The 24,297-nt window shown below is 42.4% G+C and overlaps 1 protein-coding gene across 13 annotated transcripts in view; it reads left to right on the plus strand.

Moving 5' to 3' along the window:
• LOC135115054 (glycogen debranching enzyme-like) overlaps positions 1 to 24,297 on the plus strand; it is an 80,562-nt gene that overhangs the window by 46,441 nt on the left and 9,824 nt on the right. For 2 of the 13 annotated variants that reach the window (XM_064031524.1, XM_064031523.1), the window contains exons 2-18: positions 13,441 to 13,561; positions 14,473 to 14,593; positions 15,077 to 15,299; positions 16,360 to 16,564; positions 16,812 to 16,946; positions 17,156 to 17,374; positions 18,432 to 18,676; positions 18,921 to 18,953; positions 19,996 to 20,139; positions 21,046 to 21,114; positions 21,244 to 21,568; positions 21,775 to 21,898; positions 22,336 to 22,601; positions 22,929 to 23,078; positions 23,237 to 23,436; positions 23,627 to 23,827; positions 24,139 to 24,211. In XM_064031524.1, the coding sequence (XP_063887594.1) occupies positions 13,463 to 13,561; positions 14,473 to 14,593; positions 15,077 to 15,299; positions 16,360 to 16,564; positions 16,812 to 16,946; positions 17,156 to 17,374; positions 18,432 to 18,676; positions 18,921 to 18,953; positions 19,996 to 20,139; positions 21,046 to 21,114; positions 21,244 to 21,568; positions 21,775 to 21,898; positions 22,336 to 22,601; positions 22,929 to 23,078; positions 23,237 to 23,436; positions 23,627 to 23,827; positions 24,139 to 24,211 (2,832 nt within the window). In that variant the 5' untranslated portion in view covers positions 13,441 to 13,462. Of the gene's footprint in view, positions 1 to 2,961; positions 3,064 to 3,226; positions 3,368 to 6,157; positions 6,316 to 9,071; positions 9,222 to 9,381; positions 9,542 to 11,456; positions 12,651 to 13,440; positions 13,562 to 14,472; positions 14,594 to 15,076; positions 15,300 to 16,359; positions 16,565 to 16,811; positions 16,947 to 17,155; positions 17,375 to 18,431; positions 18,677 to 18,920; positions 18,954 to 19,995; positions 20,140 to 21,045; positions 21,115 to 21,243; positions 21,569 to 21,774; positions 21,899 to 22,335; positions 22,602 to 22,928; positions 23,079 to 23,236; positions 23,437 to 23,626; positions 23,828 to 24,138; positions 24,212 to 24,297 lie in introns of those variants that run through there. The other 11 variants (XM_064031518.1, XM_064031515.1, XM_064031517.1 and 8 more) reach the window with 11 other exon arrangements.

Raw genomic sequence — 24,297 nt, forward strand, 5'->3', positions numbered from 1 at the left:
GGCGGCCAAATACACACCATCATCCCTCCTGGTGCCGCCCACCTGTCCACCTGAGCGAACACCTGTCAGATAACGATATTTACTGGAAAAAAAGCGTGAATGTTGAAATAAAAATAGACCAAGAAATAAAAAAAAAAAAAAAAGAGTTTAGGAATAGTTGTCTTTTTAACACGCATTTAGGTAGTTAGTTGGTGATCTACTAACTTAGGTAGATAGATAGGTACGTAGTTAATTAATCAATTAGTTATTTAGTTAGTTAGTGAGTGGGTTAGTCAGTCAGCTCATTACTTTTTATCTCTTCATTTTTTTTATTTTCCTTGTCTTTCGTTAGCCTCTATTTTATGTATTTTTATTTATTTATTTATTTATTTATTTATTTTTTCATACGTGAGCTCAGTTCGGTCGGCAGGGAGCAATGTAGGCGTGGCGGGCACCGGTTCGTCCATTCGTTGTTATCTGACTTTCCTTCTCCTCCTCCTCCTCCTCCTCCTCCTCCTCCTCCTCCTCCTCCTCCTCCTCCTCCTCCTCCTCCTCCTCCTCCTCCCTGGGTTTCATGAGTTCCAGCAAGGTTATAGAAGGGAAAACTAAGGAGGTCGAACGTTGGTTGAGCCTTTCATCTCATTATGTGCAAGGCCTGTGTAGAAACTCCCTGCTTAGCATTCTGGAAGGGAGGGAGAGCACGGAAGGGGGAAGAAAGAGTACACAAAGGGAACATGGGGAAGGCAAGGAAGAGGAATGGAAGAGAGCGATGCCGGAAGAAAGGAAGGAGGAACAGTATACGAATAGAACACGGAAAGTAAGAAAGAGGAGTGGGAGAGAAGGAAGGATGAAGGGTGCAAGCAACAAGGCAAATACATGCTAAAACAAGGCTTAGAACAGGTTCAAACATTATACTTATTATTTTTTTTTCTTCTATTTTTGCTCTTAAACTTGTTCGCGGGAAAGTTATCATATCGTATTAATAGGAGCTGCTGGGTAGGTATTTATTTTCTCCCGTGTGTGTGTGTGTGTGTGTGTGTGTGTGTGTTAATATAGTCATGTAAAATACTGTAATTCTATTTTCTTCCTTCTGTTTTTTCTTCCCTCTTTTCTTAATTTCTTCTGTATCGCCTCTTGCCAAGTACGATATTATTGTTTTTGTGGCTACATTTCGTGATTTTTTAAAGGCTTATGCTTCCTTTAATTTGTTTATTGATTTATTTATTGTGCGCTGAGATATTTTTTTACGTCCTCCCTTCAAGGAAACACAAATTTACCGAAAGGAGAGTCTTACCTTCAACTTGGGAAGGTGCACGTTTTCTTCCGCGCTCCTTCTGAGAAAATGTAAATTCAAGCCCAAACTTACACAAAGGTGAGACTGTTCTATAGAGTGCGTCTGCAAAAAACGGGACTAAGTAACTGAGGAAAACATTTACCACATGTTAATGGCTATGCATAGTTGTTGCTCAGACCCAATAATAAACGATTCTAGTGAGCGCGATTCTTATAATCTGCTCCTTGAATCTGTACAATTTCGTTATAAAGTCCCACAAATACATTTCAGTCTCACTTATATAGCATTGTATTTGGTCAAGGTCGATGTTTGACCTTCAGACACGCCCAGATGTTGCCTGGGGTGCCCAGTGGTCACAGACGGTCCTTAAATAGCCTGACGACAGTCACTCGAGTCCTTTATGAAAACCAGTGTTAGGAGTTTAATGAGACACTAAAAATAAAGCCGTGTTGTCATGTCCAAAATATAAAATCTTACAATCTTATTCACTGGACTGCTTGCTGGTGTGGTGGTGGGGAGAGGGGAGGGGAGAATAAGCGAGGGTGACGTCACTTGCTAACTCAAGGAACACCTTCATTAGCTTTTATTGAGAAACAGCTGCGTGGTGTGGCTGGGATGCAGCACCTGAGTCGTGGCATGTGTTGTGAGAATTGCATCACAGTCAGATTGATTTTTCTCGGTTTTGTCGTCACTTTGAGTAGTACACCTCGCCCCCTCTTTTCCACGTGCTCCTTTCCTCCCTTTCCTTTATCTACCCCCCACCCTCCCTTTATCTTCCTCTCTTCCTCCCCAAGCACATCCTGCCTCGTCAGCACCAAAATCCTCATATATGGATGGAAATACGGTTGTTGATGTTGGAACTGGGGAGCGTGTAGTTGCTGTGTGGCGTGGTGGTTGGGGAGGGGAGAAGACACCGTGACGCCTGGGGTTGGGCTGTGAGGGGTGAGGGGTGAGGGAGTGAGTCTCGGTCGTGACCTCTGCAGGGTGTCACGTGAACCAGTTATTTTTATGGTGCCTTAGATCAAAATACTTTGTGGAGGAGACGCGTTGTCGGGCCTCGGAGGAACGGGAACTTAACCTTGTCTTGTTGGTCTCTGGGGTGCTTGCGTTGCGCTGTAATGGGTGCTTTGCTGATGAAGAGTATAGAGTTTGTGAGTTGTATGACTTGATGTGCTGTATGTATGATGTGTGGTAATATGATCTGATGTGTTGTGATGTGTAGGGAAATTAATCTATCCTTGATTATCTCTCTGGGGACGTTTACTGCATTTTCATGGATATATAAATTCGTTGTCGGGTGCTGGGTTGTTTGGCGCGGTAGAGTTAGTTTACTTTGCTTCATTTTTGTCTCTGTTCCCTCCACGCGTTCACCTCAGGAACGTGGGGACGCTTTGGATCTGCACGTCTACCATCAATCCCTTATAATATGGTTACCCGTACAGCGGTTTTCTGTGGCGGGCGGTGGCTGGGTGACACAGGCGCCCTTCATAGAGGTCGGTCAGTTGCCACACATCGCTAGGCATCAATAACTACTTCTCTGACGACTTCACTGAACAACAGGCGTGTCAGCAGGTGTCATTCTACATGCTAATGCACCAAGGTGTTATGAGAATAAGTAATTCTGAAATATATAGTTGATATGAAATAAAAGTTCTCACTATGGTGCATTTTTATGGCACGAAGGGTTCCCCGGACCCAGCCCGGGCCGGCCACCAGTCACCAGTGCCTCAGTAGTGCCAGTGGGCTACCTGCCACTATTTTCACCGTCTAGTGCTTGTGAACTTAGAAAAGTGTGTAGTATTTCGAGCCTACACTTGGTGTCATTAGGTTTGCGTGGTGATGGGAGTTATTGGGGAGAGGGTGGGGTTGGGGTATTAGCGAGCTGCGTAAGGTGGGGGAGAATACCTCTTATGTCAGGTGAGGGATGTGTGCCCCCTTGCCCCATACCCAAGGTGACCCACCCGTATAGCTGTCAGGACGGGGCGGCAGGTCGTGGTAGGCTGCAGTGCGTGAGAGGAAGCAGAGTGGTGAGGCGATGTTTCGAGCTACCTGTAAGGTGTCCAGAGGCGGGTGCTGGTGCCCGCCTCCTGACAGGTGTGTACATAACCTGCGGCAAACCTGACGCGCGCCCTCACACGTCCGCTTCATATATAATAGTGCATGATAGATGATAAGCAACGGGTGTCCAAGACGCGCCAGCCCCTGGGAATGAAGGAACAGGTGGGTGCAAGTGAGTAGCGCGCGGCAGGTAAGTTCCGAGCGATAGGTCACTGTTGCGTCACACGTGGTCTGCAGTGAGCGGTGGCCTACTTGGCTGAGTCGCCGGTACGTACCACCACCTGCATCACGCTTTCCCATGGCGGACGACGCCTCTGGGCTGTCCAATGAAGCAATTTCCTCACCTGTGGCACCGGCGAGGCGTTTCCCTTCAGTGCTCGTGCTTCTCCCGTCGCCACCACCACATTATTAGGAGCCACTCCAGGAAAAGTTATCTTATATGCATTTATTAACATTCATGCCTGATTTATTGTGTGTGTGTGTGTGTGTGTGTGTGTGTGTGTGTGTGTGTGTGTGTGTGTGTTTGTATGTGTGTGTGTGTGTGTGTGTGTGTGTGTGTGTGTGTGTGTGTGTGTGTGTGTGTGTGTGTGCGCGTGCGTGCGTGTGTGTGTGTGTGTGTGTGTGTGTGTGTGTGTGTGTGTGTGTGTGTGTTATATCTTTAGTAATTTCCTGGTAGCATTCTGCCAGTACTGCTGTCTTATCTCCCTCTTACAGTCTTCGCTTATTATCTCACGTTTTTCATCGCCTTGTCTTAATCCCTAAGCATCAGGCATTCTCGTCTCGCCTCGTGCCTCCCCTCCCCCACTCTACCTCTTCACCTCGCAGTGACCGGCCGCGTCCTTGCCTTAAGGTCGCTACCTTCCCTCACCCAGGCGTTACCATTTAGGTTCGTGCCAAATCTTGATTTATATCACTGGGCGGCGGCGATGTTCACTTGTCTCGCCGGTGAATCTTCTTTCTCCACTGTTAGGAAGTGTACACTTTGTACACTAGACTGCTTGACTCATTCAAGTGTCAAGTGTCAGCGCTGCAGCGCTCCCATAGCAGACTAACAGATGATAAACCAATAAAAAAATAAATTATTTAATAAATAAAATAAATAAATAGATAAAAAACAGTTTTCCCCCACGACCGTTCAGGAGACAATTACTGGGTCACCAGGAACGGAGGCCATTCAGTGTTGGCTTTGATATATGATTATCGCATTTTTCTCCTCGCCTTGGCGCTGGCCTTGGCTGCGTGTCCTCCCTCAGACTGGCTTGGCAACAAGCTTCCCCACTTCCTTGCATTGCTTGGAGCGCCTTGCAGTCACTGTGGATCACCTACGCACTGTTGCATAAGACTCGGGAAGCCGAGCGCGTCCAGGCGTTCTATGACAAGTTACCACTGGAAGTCTGTAACACAATCTCCACCCCGCCACCCCCACGCACGCAACCCACCACCGCCACCCGCCGCCCACCAACCTGTCCTGCAGGCCAGCAACCCATCCACTGTCTGTCACCCACCGCTCTTTTGTATTGTTTATATTTCAGTCCTCATCATCTTATATTAGAATCTTAAATTTTCTCATTGTTGTTTGCACCGCCACATTTGTAAGATGATTATAGTGCACGTAAAGAGAAGGGCAAGCGTGGTGTTAGCGCCTTGACTCGTATATCACCCACACCTTGCTGCACTTCCACCTCAGACAAATAGAAATACAGGCATACTTTTATTCATACACACATACGTACGTCCTACATACATATTGTATATACGTTTAGTACGTATCAGTACATTTTTATTACTGGCACCTATTTTTTTTTTTTTACGATGGCCTGAGCCCTTTTTCATAAAAAAATATAATGAAAATAGATTGATAAAGTAAAGTAAAAATATACATTTATTTTAAAGGAAAGATTCCCGTTGGTATAGCAACCATCACCTCATACGAACTTGCTACATCAACCAATAATTTCTTAGTGGAGCGCGAGTGTACCGACCACAGCAGCCACATGAACAGTCTATTACTATTTTTCGAAACTCTGCACTGTCTTCAAATATCCAGAGAAACGTTTTGGTTACACTGACGGCTTGTTTCATAACGAAGGCGTGCGTGCACTGCTGAGTTATTAGTAAAGCTGAATGATTTGTTAGGCCTAAAAAGTAATGGTAAGAATTACTGAAAAAAAAAAAAAACAGTTTGCCTGAATTCCAGAGTGACGTGATCAACATTAAGTGAATTACTGATTTATCCAATTAGTAGCTCGCGCGTGCGTCACACACACACACACACACACACACACACACACACACACACAGAGAGAGAAAGAGAGAGAGAGAGAGAGAGAGAGAGAGAGAGAGAGAGAGAGAGAGAGAGAGAGAGAGAAATAAAGTCAATATATATATATATATATATATATATATATATATATATATATATATATATATATATATATATATATATATATATATATATATATATATATATTGTTTTTTTTATTTGTTTATTTATTTATTTATTTATTTTTTTTTTTTTTTTGTCTGTGTGTGTGTGTGTGTGTGTGTGTGTGTGTGTGTGTGTGTGTGTGTGTGTGTGTGTGTGTGTGTGTGTTGTTGTTGGGGGAGGGAGGGCGAGCAAAGCGGAGGGTGACGAGACGCCGTGACGAAGGGCGGGTAGAAGGGCGGGCGGTGTGAAGGTGTAAGATGTCAACCCGCCCCAGCTCACTCCTCCTCGCTCCTCCCTCGACCCATTCCTGCTCAGGAGTCAGGTCAGGTGAGGTCACTTCCCCTTCGCTCCAGAATATTACCTAAGTGGACGTGTAGACCAGTGGTAGTGTCCGATAAGACCTCACGCACTCCTAACCCATTCTTCCCACTCTTCGCGTCTTCGCTTCCTTCCGCACGTCGTTTTTTACCAAAGTCGTGGAGCAGGATTTAGTGTCTTCTGTGTCTTAGTGAAGTTGAGAAGTACCAGGCGGGAAGTGAAAGGTAGTGGAGATCAGGTGAGGTGACGGAGTGTGGTGGAAGGAAGGTGTGTGTGTGTGTGTGTGTGTGCTCGCACGGGTTATAGTGTCCATGTTGGCTCTAATCCACATTTTTCCACCACCTATCTCTTATTGTGTTTTCTTTATTGTCTTTTTTTAGTGATATCACGTGCAGTGCTATCCTGTCTGGCTTATATTGTCTCTTCCTCCTTTTCCTCCTCCTCTTCCTCATTTCATCTTGCTCATCTGAATCTACGTATCGCTTTCTTATTCCCTCTTCGTGCTTTATTTTTCTTAAGTGATACTGCATGCGACGCAATCATCTTGGTTTTATGGATTTTTCTCTTAATCTTCTTCATCTTCATTGTTCTCTTCTTCCTCTTGTTCATCTTGATTTTACGAACACATTACGTGGAAGACAGTTTTTGCAAGGCGTCCTTATAAGGTTTGCATTGACCGAGGTGCTTCACGAAACACGCCCTCAAATTCTAGGAAGCTACTCCGTGTATCTCTTTCAGCGCCTCCTGCGAAAACAAAGGTTAAGCGGTTTATTTTCTTTCTTCGGATTATTTCAGGCCATTTCCTTGTCTTCTCTGTCTCGTCTCCGTCTCCTCCACATCGTTATTGTTTTCACTGTCACTCCACGCCACTACACTCATCTATCTCGACACTACGTCACTGATGTTTATATATAAACGCATGTCACTACTATCTCTCTCTCTCTCTCTCTCTCTCTCTCTCTCTCTCTCTCTGATAAAGCTGAGCAGTAGCCCTTCTCTTATCTATCTGTAACCAGGTTTTCATCTTCCTTCCTCCACACACGATGAAAAAAAAAAACGAGAGCAAATGACATGATTTTTCACTTAGTTTAGTGTTTTCTCAACTGTGGGCGACGCTTATCATGACTACAAGCATTTCGTCCATTACTTCTGCCAAAGATAAACCCTTAGAGTTTATAACATGAGAAATTGGAGTAGGTTTTCGTCGGTGCTGTCATCGTCCTCCCGTCGCCGTCTGTCCCTCTTATCATGACTCGCACCTTTTTTTGGCCTCATCTTTATTTGCCTCCGTTCCTCCGTCCTTCCTTCCTTCCTTCCTTCCTTCCTTCCTTCCTTCCTTCTGTCTCCTCCCAAGCTGTACTGGTTGGATTAACGTCAGTTAGAGGAAGCCCTGGAACCCCTGGAATGGTGCTTCATGCATTATTATTATTTTTATTTCCATTATTATTATTGTTGGTATTTTTATTTCCAGTAGTAGTAGTAGTAGTAGTAGTAGTAGTAACAGTAATAAGCGAGGTACATTGCATAACTATTGTCGTGATAAACTTGCAATACTTGTGACCAGATAAGGGAAAGGTGGGAGTGGTGGTAAACTTCGTTAAGCCTGACGAGGTGTGGAAGAACCAGCCACCTTCTTCCCTCCCTGGGGCTGGTGTGGGACACTTATCTCCCGTACCCTGCCGCCCTCGCTCCTGGCCGCTGCTCGATAGCACGTGCGAGTCAGAACGTACTGAAGACGCGCCTTGTATATTGCTGGAAAAATTACTATTATTATTATTATTATTATTATCATCATCATCATCATCATCATCATATCTGTTTGAAGATCTTTTTAATTATTCATTCATTATCATTTATTATTGTTATTATTATTATTATTATTATTATTATTAGTAGTAGTAGTAGTAGTAGTAGTATTGTGCAAGTTTAGTACGTGTGTTAAGTCCTAGGTAGCTGTGCTAAGGTAGGAAGCATGAGCGTGTGCTTTTGGTCGGTTTTGTCTCCAAATCGTAGTCTTCACTGGTGCGTGTTGGCGATTCGTAATGCCTCGCCATGCTGTTGTGGTTGGCTTCTCTGATCAAATTCATGATACATATACATTTTTTTTCTTCGTTAGTGCGTACGTGTCTAAGGAGCACGGAACGCTACTGGATTGTGATACCTAATCAAGGCGGGAACATTCAGCAGCCTCACTGCTGAGTTGGTGCGGCCCTGGGAGTCGTGCCCTGCCGTGAGTTCCGGGCAAGGGGGGTAGGCTGCCATTCTCACGTGATCGCAGACGCCTCAGGGTCAGGCCAGTTCTAGCGTAAAATTATTTTTATTTCAAGAAACCGTGACTGTATTGATCCACAGAGCATCCATGATGGGGGAAGGGGTTGCCTCGCGGCAGGACACCGCCTCACTCCGCCCCGGCAGGTGTAATGCCGCCGCGGCGATCGTTTTGAGACGCAAAGCAGCATTAAGAAGGCGATGAAATGAGTCTGTCAGCTGGAAGAACTCAGTTGTTTACTTTATATGAAAGAATACTGAATCATTCAATATGTGGATTACAATTGTGTTACAGTTTGTCTCAGCTGTGGTCGTAGCATCCCTCTGGGTGACGAGGCTGCCAGCAGGAAACAAGCTGACTGGCGGTGCTTGGGCGTGGTGTCCTGCACCTCACACATGATTCCGTAAATGGCACGAGACATGCCTCATCACCCGTCCAGATGTTTTATATTAAACTGATAACTATTATTTTCTCCTTTGTCTCCACCATACTCTTAGGATATTTCCCCTCAATGAATGAATGAAAAGAACCAGCAGTTAGGGGTAGTTCTCGTAATGCCTCTGATTGCCACCACGGAGGCGGGATGTTTTTATTGCGTCACGCATGAAGTTCATCTCATAGATACCATGTGTAGGATACAGTGCTGCGGTAGTGGAGGGCCACAGAGGGTCAACAACCATCCCTCACTACAGAAGGGGCCTAAGGTGACTTTGAGCGTCGTCCGCACCCGGCAACCCGGCCTTGCCTCTGCCCCGCGCGCCGGCTGGTTCACTTAGCATCGTCCAGTCTCGGGCATCAGTGGTCGCCGCGCGCAATCTCCCACTCATCCACATCCATACCGTCACTGACTCTATGGAAGTATGGCAGTCTATATCGTTAGTATCTCGTAGCCTGTGTACTAAATCGATATCGTAGCAAATGCACTTGAAATGAATAAGGTTTAACTGGTAGCTTCTGATCTGAACGAAAGTTTACATGTTTTCCGAGTCGCTTCCAACTGGTTCAGCAGCAAGGGTCGTGATCGCTCTTCTCTGGCGCCGGGGCAGTCTCTATCAGGCAGTTGAGCGAGGTGAGCGTGGCACTGGGCTGGTGCTGGGAGGTGGTGGTGCTGTCGCGTGGTGCTGTTTATATAAATGGCAATAGACGCCATGAACTTCCTGCTTGTCTTATGGAGCTGGCTGGCGGCCGTCTTGAGGTGGGTGGCGACAAGCACAACTATCGCGTGTTGAGTCCCTATTTCTAACAGGAGTGTATGCGTCATAATTTGATCCTTAATAACTATTAGTGCCTTAGCTTGGTGTTTACCCATCACAGGTAAGGGTAAAAGCAAAGTATGTAAGTGTGTTCATTGATCTCGTGTCCCCAAGCGACAGTTCAAACACAAGCGCTGTTCAGGGCACTAGCCATCTGTTAATGTTAAAACTTTGTGCCAAAAGAGGTTAAGGCATGACCATTATGCTATCACAAACTTCTTTTTTCTTCTGTGTTAAAACGTGCTATTCGAGGGCTAAAAAGAGTGTAAAGAAAAAGTTTAATTATTTTCTTGCTCATGTCTCAAGCAGTTCAACTCGTTACTCCGAGTATCAGATTCCATGCGGTATTGAATACTGGTGCTGTGTCTTGAGCTGGGCACCGCCGAATCATTGTAAAACAAAATGTTTCGACAATTTGAGTGCTTGCATATGTGTGTGTGTGTGTGTGTGTGTGTGTGTGTGTGTGTGTGTGTGTGTGGAAGGGGGGGGAGAGAATGGCACAGGTAAGACTGCAGGCAGGCTAGTTGCTGGTGGCCACCGTTGGTTCGTTAAGGTGAAGGCCTCGCCCTTGACCTTTCCCAGCTTTGGTCCACACAACCTGTTGTGCATCTTCAGAGAGTCGCTCAAAAGATGACCATCCTTCCTGTTCATCCCTTCCCGCTGTGATTCGGTGGCGGTTTCTTGAATTCCTCGGCTATTTAGGAGAGGAGAGGCGGCCGTCCACCTCGCCCGCAAACTGATCGAAGACGATCATTCTCCCGCCCATAGTAGTGCCTGTGTGCGCGTATCACAGACCTGCGCCTCCCTCCCATTTTCCTGTTGTATCTTCAATTGCCACACCACTTCATCAACAAGGCCGTCACACTAACCCAGCTCACTCCCTCTTGATGCACACATCCTTGCTCATACACGAAGCCCTCGTCACACTACACTCGCACACTTGCCATTGCTACAACTACAACACCGTCACACTAACTCGTGATACACGCGTCCCTCACATAGACAACTCTTGTCACACTATTCTCGCTGCATCATACGTGCCACACCACGCGCGCCTCACCACACGTGTCACAGCATCTTTGTCTTCCTCAAAAACTCCCTTCACATCACATGCCATCACTCCAAGCCCCTCTAGTTACTCCGTGCTCCACAATACTGCTTGCATAATGCAGGACATAGATTCGATAGTTAAAAGTGGACGAAAGCTGTCTTAAAATAACGAACTATTCATTTATACATTTTCTTAGATAGGCAAACAGACAAAAGCGTATGCATTGAATTCCTACCCGCTTTGTTTTCTTGAGACTGAAAGAAGTGGTTACTTTCGAGGGAAATAGTTTTTTTCTATTCATTTTTGTATTTTCATTGTTAGGTTGGGAGGATAACACTGCGGCGTAAAGCATATGGGAAGACAGAGGACAGAGGGAAAAGATATAACAAACTGGGTATGAGAGGCAAAGGTGAGCACGTGGAGGCTATCGTCAGTTTGCCAGCTTTAGCTAATAAAGTTATCGTCAGAACGAGTTGGTCACTGTTAAAGAAGTGAAACTCGTGAGAGGGTCACACGCGATCCATTAGTGGGAGGAACTGTGTGAGATACGGGAGTTGGGTTCCTTTAGGTGCGTAGGCATAACAAGGATTAAGTCGCTTTCCGCCGGACCCTCCCAGCACGTGGAGTCCCGCGGGCAGCAGGATATAAGAGGTTTCGGTAGAGGCAGACTTAGCAGCAAGAGATTGATGTGGAAATATTGCGTGGTTATCATTGTGGTAAAGCTAATAAAGGAAGAGCTAGTTCGAATTTAGATCGTAAACTGTGATCTGCGGAAGGTAGCAACATTAATAGCACTCCTCGCACAGCCTCACCGCCGCGATGAGTGAGGCACCGGCGAAGGGCAAAGTCATCAAAAAGAAGAAGGTGAAGAAGGCCCCTGCCCCAGCAGCTCCAATTGATGAGGGGACATCAGGTCCAACCTTAGCAGCAGCAGCAGCACCGGCACCAGCACCACCACCAGCAGTAGCAACACCAGCACCAGCAGCATCTTCTGTTAAGAAATCTGCACCACAGCCTCCAGAGCCAAAGCCAGGAAAAGAACAGGCCTCCTCAGCCCCCAATGTGGCGCCGGTTCCAGCTCCAAGAAAAAATAAGGTAGCGCCAGAACCGCCGCAGCCCAAAGCTGCGGCGGCCCCATCAGGGGAACCTGAACCCGCCGTGCCCCGAACAACACCCAAGGCCCCAGCACCAAAGGCTCCGAAGGTTACACAGAATCCCTCTGCACTCAAGGAAACACCAGAACCTATGGCACCTAGTGCACCCACGAAGAAAGCACCTCAGGAAGCACCAAGGACACTGCAGCAAGTACCACTGCCTAAAACACCTCAGGAAGAGTCAAAGGTACCCAAGGAATTACCAGTTTCTAAGGCATCTCAGGAAGTACCAAAGACACCAAAGGAAGCTCCAGCACCTAAATCATCTGTGGAGACACCTAAAGCACCCAAGGAGGAATCAGCACCAAAGGCACCCAAGGAAACACCTGCTCCTAAGGCATCTAAGGCAGTGCCTGCTCCTAAGGCACCCAAGGAAACGCCTGCTCCTAAGGCGCCTCAGGAATTACTAAAGGAAGCTCCAGCAGCTAAAGCACCTGTGGCACCCAAGGCACCAAAGGAGGAACTAGCACCAAAGGCAGCCAAGGAAGCGTCAGCACCTAAGGTACCTCAAGCAACTCTACCCTCTAAGGAAACACCTAAAACACCTCAGGAAGCAGCAGCAGTTAAGGCACCCCAGGAAGCGCCAGGGCCTAAAACACTTCAAGAAAAACCAAAGGCATCTCAGGAAGCACCTGCCGCACCCAAAGCGTCAAAAGAAATCATCAAAGTACCAGCTGAGCCTGCCGCACCTAAGCCTGCAGCACCTCAGTCCCAGGTGTCTCCCAGAGCAGCAGCACCAGCAGCAGCAGCAAGCGGGTTGCGGCAGGGGCATGACAGGGAGGTCAACAGACCCGTGGAGGCCTCTCAGTCTCCGCGGCAGCAAGAGGCGGAGGAAGCCTCTCCCAGGTGCTCAGCTCGTGGAGGTGTTGCTGTCTGTGCATCTTATCAGTCGGTCTTGGGCGACGACCTGACGCCGCGAGCTCCCACCTGGGGCAGCGATCACTAACGGACCACTAACGTCCTGATTTTGCTTTGTCACGACCTTGTCCAGTGTTTACGAGGCTTTTTTTTTTTTTTTTCCTGTCTATCATTAACATTCCCGTGGCTAGCAAGACGCCACACCAAGCCGTTTGTGCCTTGAATCGGATGCCCCCGGTGGCTCTATTAACCAACACTAACTATCTGTTATTTTGAGAACCCTTACAAACATAAGTGTTCGCTTAAACTTTTGATTTGCAAGGTTATATATATGCATGGAGTGAATTTGCATTTCCTTGATTTCGAGTGTTCCAGTACAAGGTTTTGATATTCATTGAATATTCATTGATCGGGGGTGGATCCAAGCAGTACAGAACAGATTGTATGAGTGGTGCACTTGGCAGTGGTGTATAACGTAACGGCAGGAGCGGTCACGTTGCAGCAAAAAACAAATCATGATCAGGGAACGAGAAAACAATTAAAGATTGCTATGCACATTCACAGGTTGGGCCTCATTCTCTTGGATTCCCCTAAAATAACATGTCCAATATTGCTCTTAATAGCCTAGATATATTATTGTCATTATAAATCATGTTCGATGATGCCAAGAAGGGGAAAATTTTCACAAGTTCGCACAATTTTCACAAGTAGCACCACCCCAGCTGATACATAGGCAGCAGCTCTCATCAGTATTTTCATACTCTGCTGATCTCCACAGGAAGTTGACCAACTTCTTCAAGATGGGCGTCCACGACGACGGCGTGGTGACCCAGGAGCCCCAGACCCAGCAGGTCCGCGCCCCCGCTCCCACCGCCGCTGCACCAACCCCCACAACCAAGGTAAGTTACTCTGAGAACACGGACAGATTGTGTTTGCCAGCGTTATTTTTTTTATTTATTTATTTATTTATTTATTTTATTTTTTTTTTTTTTTTGTGGCTGTAACATCAGGAAGCTGTATGGAAATGAACACATTCCTAAGGTCATGATGAATAAAGATTATCATTGCCGTATTTACAAATCTTTCTTTAGGTACTACATGTTAGGTTGGTGTGTTCTTAGTTAAGCCTCTTTTATAAGGGATCGTGTCGGGAGAAACATTTCGATGTCTGCTTCTTACCACCTCCATCAGAGCGTGTGTGTGTGTGTGTGTGTAACAGCATCCGCTGTCAGTAGTTGGATATATAGATCATTGATTTACGTCTTCATATTACATATTTCAGTTAGAGGTACAGTTAGCTATTATGACTGAACATCAATATGAACGTAGAACTATTAAAACGTTAAAAAAGTTTTTCTGCGTGCCATTAAATAATTCTATAATCAAAACTGCACGTAAGATAGCAGTAATGTTTGGCATATGCGCACTGAGACGGTATTAAAAAAATGCCAAACAGTTGATTACTGAAGACTGAGATACGTCCATTTCTCTGGTTACTTTTTATTTTCCTTAAATTTTCCGAAAATGTTATGGAAGGTTCACCTTCAGTTTCTGTCAACTAGTTCCTGTTCATTATCATTCGAAACCGTATCGGGTTTCATTGCCGCCGTCGCTACAGTATTTGACACCTGTCTCTTACTGTGTTTAATATTAATAGTCCATTGTCAACTCGTAAATCGCGGAACCAGGTGAGGGAAGAAAGTAAATTGCACGAAGTTGTAAATCGAGGTGCCAAGTAGTAATGAAATATTTTTTGGGGAATTATTGCTTGCCGAGTACATGCTCCTGACTAGGATACCGCATATTGCAGGTGAGCAGCACAGTTGCGGCCGCCCAGGGTGAAGGACCCTCGCACCAACAGGCACAAGTCAGAGTCCTCACCTTGAACCATAAAGACCACCTAGATTCAACACTCTTCCGTCTGCAGAAAGGTATGTCCGTTATTGTAGACGCTATTCATTATTCAGAAGTATTTAAAAAAGCCAGCACTTGTCTTTCCTATCGTGAGACACCAGACATAATCACATTCACAACATTGATTAGTTTCATTCTTTTCGGTTTCTCCATCTTAGCAGGACTTAAGTATGTGCAAGTATGCCAGTACATCTTGTATAATAGTAATTTCCAGTTAACCATTACATCATAGGCCAAACCGCCTCAACTCCTACATTCATGTTCTTCGCTATTCCTCTCCAGTAGTCAGCAAATTAAAGGCAAAAGGAAGAGGAGGATGTGCACTCTTTTGTCCCAAGCAGCACAGAAAGGAATACAGTCACATGGATGGCAAGGATCCAGGATAGTGAGGGCAGCTGAAAAAACAAAGATGTATATTTTATGCAAAAAAGATAATTAATTAATTAATTAAAATAATGGGAAATGGTGAAATCTAAATCTTTTGCACTTAATTCCCTCAGGTTGGATTCTCCAGCTGCGTCCAGGCCCCACACTACTTGGGCGGCAGGTGAGTGTGTTCACCAACCACCCTGAGAGGCCCGAGGACGGCTTCACACGCACCAAGTACCGCCACCTGCAGTGGAAGAGTGACTCCCACAACAAGGGTGATGACACCGCTCTCTATGTGGAGGTGACTCTCGTTATGGCTGGGTCCTTCCACTACTATTTCACCTATGATGACAGGTCAGTGTGTCTTGCATTTCATGATGAAACATTTTTATTAGCCATTGCATGAGTAAACTTTTCTTTTGTTTAATCCTCTTCATGAATGTATTTTAGTGTAACTTAAGCCTAACGTATTTCCTAAGTACATACTGAAGACTTCATTCCCATAGTTGCAGTTTCTGCATCTAGATACATACTTGTGTGTGTATAGGGTGGACCAAAAGTCACAATACCTGGGAAAAAAACTGTTCTTACAAGAAAAAAATATTAATATAACATGCTCTTTATAGTTGCCATTATTTTGAAAGCATGTTGAAATACGTTTCTTCTGCTCTTCATGAACACGCATTAGCGCATCTGTATATATATGTGCAATGATGTTGGTGATGCGGTCCTTTAAATGATTTTTCATCATGCTGGAAGTAAACTGGGAAGTTAATGACCTCGTTTAGCAGAGATGTGAAAATGTCTTTTTGCAGCACATTAAGATGATTTTTGCCATTAAGATTTCCACTAACAAAAAAAAAAAGAAAAAAAAATACATATATTATTTTTCCTATGTATTGTGACCTTTGGTCCACCCTGTACTATATATTGACGCATTGCTGCTAATGGAAATGTACCCCAAAGCTGTGGCCAAAGCAGAAAAGACTCCCCTCTTCATCAGAACACTGTTTGTAGAGTTCTGCATTTCTACTCGTACTGCTTTCACTTGTGTACTTCTTTACCTGATACTCATCCCTTCTTCCAAGTGATCTTCCTTTACAGTGACATCCCAAAATTTCACTGATATCCTTTCTTTTTAAAATTCTTCATTCTTTATCCTCTCAGTTTGTGTTTTAAAAAGGTGAATTGTATATAATTGTTTGTATAATATGACCATACATTTAGTTTTTGCTGCTGTATTGCCATATCATGTTACGAATTTACTTTTCCTCCTCACCAGAAACAAAATCATTAGGCCTCTGAGGATATCACTGTTAAGTGTTGCAATTTACAGTAAGACAAAAGTGTAGCAAAGATCTCTTCATTTATTTATTTATTTATTTATTTATTTTATTTATTTATTTTTTTTCAGTGAAAATAAAGACAAAGCCCAAGGTTCAGGATTCTTCTTGGTGGATCCAACACTAATTGTTGGCACAAATGAAGTCCTCCAGCAAGACTGTGTTCAGTGCCAGACTGTCCTCTCTAAGAATCTTGGTCCCCTGCCAGACTGGGAACAGCGATTGCAAGTGGCTCATGAAAGTGGTTACAACATGATACACTTCACACCAATTCAGGTACTGTTTGTGTCTCTGATGGATCACACAGGGCACAAAGTTTGCTAGTCACTTGTATTCAAATGATCCTTAGGGTAGTTGTGTCATTTTGAAGAGGGCTTATTCCTTTCCAGTAATACTGTTTTATATTTTTCTTTGTTATTATTATTATTATTATTATTATTATTATTATTATTATTATTATTATTTATTTATTTATTTATTTATTTATTTTATTTATTTTTATTTTTATTCTTTATTTTTTCAGGAACTAGGAGACTCTAACTCAAGTTACTCCCTGAAGGATCAGCATAAACTCAACATTGAGTTCCAGATTCCTGACAATGAATTCACTTTTGATGATGTTGAAGTGCTGATAAAGAAAATGAAACAAGAATGGAAGGTAAGGAGGTATTATTTGGTACCAGTCTTTTATGAAGTCCCCAAGTCTTGTTTGGAAAAGTATTTTGATCATATAAAAATCATACAACCATTTTCTTCAGACATGTCAAAGTCTTACGAAATACTATTTTAAGATTAGATAAAGGTTGCAGAATAGAGTTTGAAAATTCCCTCACAGTATTAAGCTACCACAGACAACAACTTTCCCAGATGTTGTCCTTGACTGACATTGTGCTGAACCACACTGCTAATGAGACTCCATGGCTGCAAGAACATCCAGAATCAACATACAATTGTAACAACTCTCCCCATCTTCGTCCTGCATATTTGCTAGACAGAGTTCTGCACCACATGACATTAGAAGTAATGGATGGGAAATGGAAGGACCGAGGAATACCAGTAGCCATTAAGGAAGAGAAACATATTGAGGTAATGTCATCATTTGAAAAGAATCTTACAAACTTGCACGTGTTGATCTTGTTTACCCATTGCCAGATGGCCAAGGTGTACAGTGTCCAGTAGCTTTGTTCATTTATGATTCCAGGTTTGTTGTTCAGTGATACAATATTCTTCAATCTTATTATTCTTTTCAGTGGCTGTTTTATCCTGCAGACATTGCCCTCCTTCATTACACATGGCAATGCATCTTTGAATATTTTGTGCAGTTCCATCATTGTCACACTGAAATAATTTATTATCAATACTATCCAGGCCCTCAGGCCTTTGAATTCCATGCTTTTCAGTCTCTCGAGTACACACACACACACATAAGAACATAAGAAATAAGAGAAGTTGCAAGAAGCCACCAGGCTTACACGTGGCAGTCCCTGTATGAAATATACCTACCTATTTCCACCTATCATCCCCATCCATAAACCTGTCTAATCTTCTCTTAAAGCTCCCTAATGCCAGGCTTACATGTGGCAGTCCCTGTATGAAATATACCTACCTATTTCCACCTATCATCCCCATCCATAAACCCGTCTAATCTTCTCTTAAAGCTCCCTAATGTCCTAGCACTAACAACATGAGTCTGTTCCACTCATCTACCACTCTATTTGAGAACCAACACACATGTATATACTGTTATGACTCAAGGTTTGACATCCACACAATATGTATTTACTGTTATGATTCACAGTGTGACCTCCTGTTTGGTTGCCTCCATCAAACAGGGATGATAGTCTGCTAAAGATCAAATATACGAAAGCACTACTATTAAAAGTACTCTGGTGTTTTTCCAACATATAAAAAAAATTGAAGGAGTAATGGAACGACTGCATACTATAAGTTGTGTGAAAACATAACATTTGGAATCCCTTCTCCTGCCTCTGTTCCCAGAAATAAAGTATTTAAAAAATCATTATATTTTAAGCAAAGGTATGAGTGCACTCTTATCTAAGCATTAGGAATGTATTATGAGTGCATACAATTTTATATAGAAGCTTCCTAAGTATATCTAACATAATTCATCCCTTTTGTACAGGCTGTGAAGAATGCCCTACACAACTATTTCTTACCTCAAGTAAAACTTCACGAGTTCTACACAGTTGACATAGAGAAAATGGTTGAAGAGTTCCGTCGTAGGATCTCTTGCACTGTTCCCTCCATCAAGACGTCAGCTGAAGAAGTTTCCAAGAACAAATTAGTGATCAAACAAGACCCCCAATATGGAAGGAAGACTTGCACAGTAGATATGGATATTGCAGTGAGACTCTATAACTTGCCCAAGTAAGTTTTTTATTCATTTATCTATTCTTATTTATTTATTTTTTTTCTGTCCATGCAGATCATTATAATACTAAATTACTTACTTTCAGGATGCTCCTGAGTTTACTTATTATCAACAAGTATGATATATTTAGATATTGCAGTATTACTTTCAGTTATGTTATCTAAGGTTGTTCCTTATTTAACTTTTTTTTTTATTATGTTCTTTTAATTTTTTTGGTAATTTGTTCTTGTATTTTCCTAGTGAGTCGAAAGAGAAGATCCCCCAGGGTAGTGGGTAAGTTTTGCCAATTTGGTACTAGCTTGAGGTGGTCTGTGGCTTTTAGGAAGGTGTCACACTCCTTTGGTTGGGTGGATGGTTGGTTGGTTGACTCCTACTAGTTCCATAACTCTTTCCTGTGCGGTGTCCTCCAAAGTGGTTGTGGAATTAACCTGGGAACTTGTGGTTTACTTTTTGTGTTGAAATGACAGATACATTTATACATATTGACATGTTTTTTTTGTTTTTTTTTAGTGCTTTAATTAATTCTTTGATGCTGACTTATAAACGAATAGGAGTGTACAATGTTTAGAGCTCACAGGCATTGGCTGTACATTTTATTGCTTTTATTTTTTTGCTACTGGGAATAGTGTTGGCAATAGCTGTGTAAAACATTCATAGACCTGCAGGACATTCATATATTGTACATTATTAACAAGATAGGTACACAGTCAAGACAGAACATGAGACTGATCTGAAGATTGACAGCCATTGAAACTGCATTCTCATTCATTCATTCATTTTGTTAATTTTAGAAAGCAGATGCATAGTTGTACTAGTTTTAATGTACTACTAGTTTTACTGAAATATGAAGAAACATGTTAGTGAGCAACATTTTTAGTGCTTATAATCTGGCTGACTCCTATTAAGTAAAATCCTAGAAGTATTAAGAGTAAAAGAGACCTGATTAAGTGCAGTATTCAATGGCAAGGAAGGAAAAGTGCACTTTTCATGTACAGCATTTCCAGTCTATGAATATATGGCTGTCTAGTTTTTGTTAGCTCATTTGCGAAAAAGGTCTAAAAAATTGTGATGAAAGTAATTAGTTTAAAGCATAATTGCCAATAGTATGGAGAGATCTTCAGATCATTAGGAAGAAGAATGAATAATACAAAGTTAACTGACAGCTTACTCATTGGGTTCATCATTGAAAGAAGAAAAACAAATTTAAAGAAGGCAGTATAGTTTTATTACCCACTGAGTAAGCAAATCTGCACGAGAATTAAAACAGACCGTTTTTGATTAAGAAATAAAACTAAGATTGGCCAACACTTTCCAGACCAGAGGCCAGTGATGAGGCTGACCGTGTGGTGCGCTGCTGCTCTGAGTTCCGACGCCACCTGGAGCACCTGAATGAGCAGCGTGCCAGCGAGATTCAAGCACACCTCATCAAGGCTGTTAGTTGCTGTCTAGGCACTATCCGGTGAGACACAGCTGTGGATCAACAGCTTTGTGTACTGGTAGTTTGTTCTCTCTCTTTATACTAACTATATTTTGTTGTTCATTTTTGGGATAACCAGGAATAGATTTACAATGTAGAATCTCATTTCTTGGAAGATCCTTTGCTTTAGAAATTAAACTACAAGTGATTGTCTTTTCTTTTCTTGTATGCTATCAGTTTCTCTTTTCCTGTATGCTAACAAGTCTCCATAACAAGTCATGATTGCCTACTTCAATACAAGAACCATAGTCTTCTCTTGTTCAGTACTGTTCTGGGGTCTCATTCTGTGGTTTGGGTGGGCAGCATCATGATGAATAATGAGAGGGAAAGAAATGGCAAGTTTTTTGTTTTTACATAGTTTACTTAAATCACAATATTGCCCAAGAAGCCAGTTGCTAAGGATGATGTCAATAAGAGAAAGGCCATAATTACTAAAGAAACTAAGGAGATCATAGAAAAACATGATCATGACATGCATGTTAAGCTCAGAAGGATGTAAGGTTGCTTGATTCGTCTCTGTTGTTCACTTTATACACTTTATTGATTTGTCTATCATTCAGCATTGTTATTTGTTTGGAAAGTTACTTTTATTTTGTATTAACTAATTTTTTATTAATATTTTTAGGAGTATGGAAGATTAATAGAATTTCCATTATATTCTGTGGGAAAATGTTTCTGGTTAAAAGTGATCTTCTGAAACTAATTACTCACAGCCTGAGGCAACACTGTTGTGAGATCTGAGCAGGCAGTCTTAGGATATGTATGAGCATTCTGATTACCCTCATCCCAACTACAGCCCATATATAGTCAGCAAACTTTTTGTAAGTAATGTGTATTTTGTATTCAGACCACAAGTTTTCTTATCTGCATATTATACTACATTTTCAGCTACCAGCGCCTTCAGCCTGATGGACCAAAGATTGCTGCAGTATCAAAAGACAATCCACTGGTTCCTCCGTGAGTATATAAATTTGTGTTGTGTTATAATAATGAAGAACTTTTACTATGTTTACTTTTCATTGTTTGAAAGATTTAGCTTTAGCATTGTCTCACTGTATATAACAAGACCATAATTCTTTACTGCAGGTACTTTACTCATTATGGAAAAGACACTACACTGGAGGAAGAGGAGGCCCTGATGTTTGGCCCGAAAGCTTCCTTCTTAATGGCCCACAATGGCTGGGTCATGGGGGATGATCCACTAAAAAACTTTGCTAGAGAAGAATCGTATGTATACTTGAGGAGAGAATTGGTTGCCTGGGGGGACAGCGTTAAGCTGAGGTACGGCAATGAACCCAAGGACAGTCCATACCTGTGGGACTTGATGAGACGCTACTGTGAGTACACTGCTCGCATCTTCCATGGCATCCGTCTTGACAACTGTCACTCAACACCTATCCATGTTGCTGAGGTTAGTGAAATCTGTCTCCCAATAATTCATGTTGCAAGTTTGCACAAATTACATGATAATGAGAATGAATTGGATCTTCAGCTCTCATGTTTCTGATCTGATCATTCTACCTTTGAGCAACCATACATTTAATTACTCCATCTAAGTTTTTATTTATGCCAGATATTAAAGTTTTTTTCTTGTTTATAGAATAATTTTTATTTCAGTACATGTTGGATGCTGCAAGAAAAGTTAGACCAGACCTGTATGTGATTGCAGAACTCTTCACAAACTCTGATCTGACAGATAACATATTCATTAACCGGCTGGGGATCAATTCTCTCATCAGAGGTGAGAGCCATGAAAGCTTCGTAAAATTTTGACTGTTATGCAATGCTGTTTTAAATCGTGAAATAAGTGACCTAGGCCCTGCTAGCCATGAAATCCAACCAGCAATCTCTATGTAGTGTTCATGTGTAGCATGTGGAATCATGAAATTGCTAATTCTTTAAGTGTGTGTGTGTGTGTGTGTATTTACAGATTTGTTTACTTGATTGCACTTGCATGATGCCCAGTGGGCAACCTGATGTCTTTGTCTTACCATACTTTACTTTGTCTCAGTATTGATTGTTACAATATTGTATTCACATTTACTGAAGTCTTTCCTCTCTCAGTATGCACTTCTTTTTCATTAGGCAGTAACTACTATTGCAAAGCATAAAAAAGTGCAATATGCTTAGAACTTTATCCTGTGTAGGATGTTGCTTCATGTATTTTCTTTTCCTCAGAGGCCATGTCGGCCCCTGACTCTCATGAGGAAGGTCGACTGGTGTACCGCTATGGTGGTGAGCCTGTGGGAGCCTTCCTGTTGCCTCCTGTGCGACCACTTGTCCCTTCAATTGCTCATGCCATGTTCCTTGACCTTACTCATGACAACAGGAGTCCAGCTGAAGTCCGTACTGCCTGGGACATGCTGCCATCCACAGCCCTTGTCAGTATGGCCTGCTGTGCCACTGGCTCAAATAGAGGTTATGATGAACTTGTACCTCATCATGTAAGTGCACATATACATGATAGCTCTAAGTTTTCATTGGCAGGTGAAAGTACTTGTGATGAATTAACATAATTAGGAATTTGGCAGGTGAAAGTACTTGTGATGAATTAACATAAATAGGAATTCAGTGTCTAATAAACGAACATTTGGAATTAAGTTGTATACATCCATAAAGTTGTTCATCTACACACATATTTTATTAGGAAAGGCCATCACATATGTATAAAGTTACCATCTGTATTTCAAAATGCAACTTGCAAAGAAAATTGCAATATGAAATATTTGAGATGTATTTGCTTAGCTTTGTTGTTGTTACTTTTGTTTCAGATCCACGTGGTGGATGAGCAGCGGGTGTATGCAGCCTGGAGTGAGAGCAGCACTCAACGTGGAGAAGTCAACAAGAAGTCTGGAATAATCGAGTGCAAAAATCTGCTGAATAAGCTTCATTTTGAGCTAGGCGCAAGTGGTTTCAATCAGGTGTGTAAAACATGAACTATGTAGGTAATTAATTCCAATATCTTGTGTTGAAAGAAAAATTTTCTTGTGATATACTTTTCATAAACTAGCATTTATGGTAAAAATGTATTCTAATTATAATGACTGACAATGACTTAATGACCGCTTTCCACTTTTAGGTGTTTGTGGACCAAGTGACAGAACATGTGGTGACAGTAACACGTCACAACCCTGTGAGCCACCAGAGTGTGGTACTTGTTGCTTACACTTCCTTCAGGCCCCCGGCACAGATCAAGGCCACAAATATACGTCCCTTGAAGGTGCAAGGACGACTGGAGGAAATTATCTTTGAAATGCAAGTGAAAGGAACAAAGGAAGAGTGAGTAAACAAACTATGTATTTCAACTAAAATCTGTTGGAAAGAAGAAAGTATGTTATGATGGAATAAGGTTTATTAATAGCAATCCCCTCTTCTTACAAGGTTTTCCACTTCACAGTTGACAGTTGTGTACTAAAGAGTGTTATGGTTGTCAGTTATATATTTACTATCTTTTATGCAAAACTTTCAGAGATGCAGACAAGAAGATCCCAGGAGTTTTTGTGCCCGATTTGGAATTTATCAATGGATTAGAAAATTTCAATGTGGAAGTGAAGGAACACTTGACTCCTGCACAATCCACCTTTGTGCAAGTTACATCCAGTAGTGACTCAGACATGACAGTCTGTGAATACACCTCCAAATTTACTCCTGGCAGTGTAATAGCTTTCAGGTACGACAAATGTTAAGTATGTATTGTTACATTAACCCTTTGAGTATCATTGCTTTCTCCCCAAACTTAGTAAGATAGTTTAGTGCAAGTTGATAAATGATGGCAAAGGAGTGATAGAGTAATTAAAATCATCTTTGTGCTTATAATTTTTTATTTGTGGTATGAGCCAGTTGTTCAAAAGGAGGGTCATATGCTTTAGCAGTCAAAGGATTAAGCATCAACATATTTTACAGATGATTTTGTTACCAATTTAACTTGAAGGTTTTTCTTAAATTCATGATCTCTTGACTTGAATATTTTCTCCTCTTTAGATTAAGTCTTCTGCCTCGTGCTCAGTCTGCTGTCAATAAGATTCGTGGAACTCTGTCAGAGTTTGGTTATAAGGTAATGTACATTATGATTGAAAGAGTGTGTCTTGATAATGCAGATGACTTTATTTGATCACTGTTCATGGTGTGCATTTAGAACTG

Source organism: Scylla paramamosain, chromosome 28 (genome assembly GCF_035594125.1).
Source record: "Scylla paramamosain isolate STU-SP2022 chromosome 28, ASM3559412v1, whole genome shotgun sequence".
NCBI lineage: Eukaryota > Metazoa > Arthropoda > Malacostraca > Decapoda > Portunidae > Scylla > Scylla paramamosain.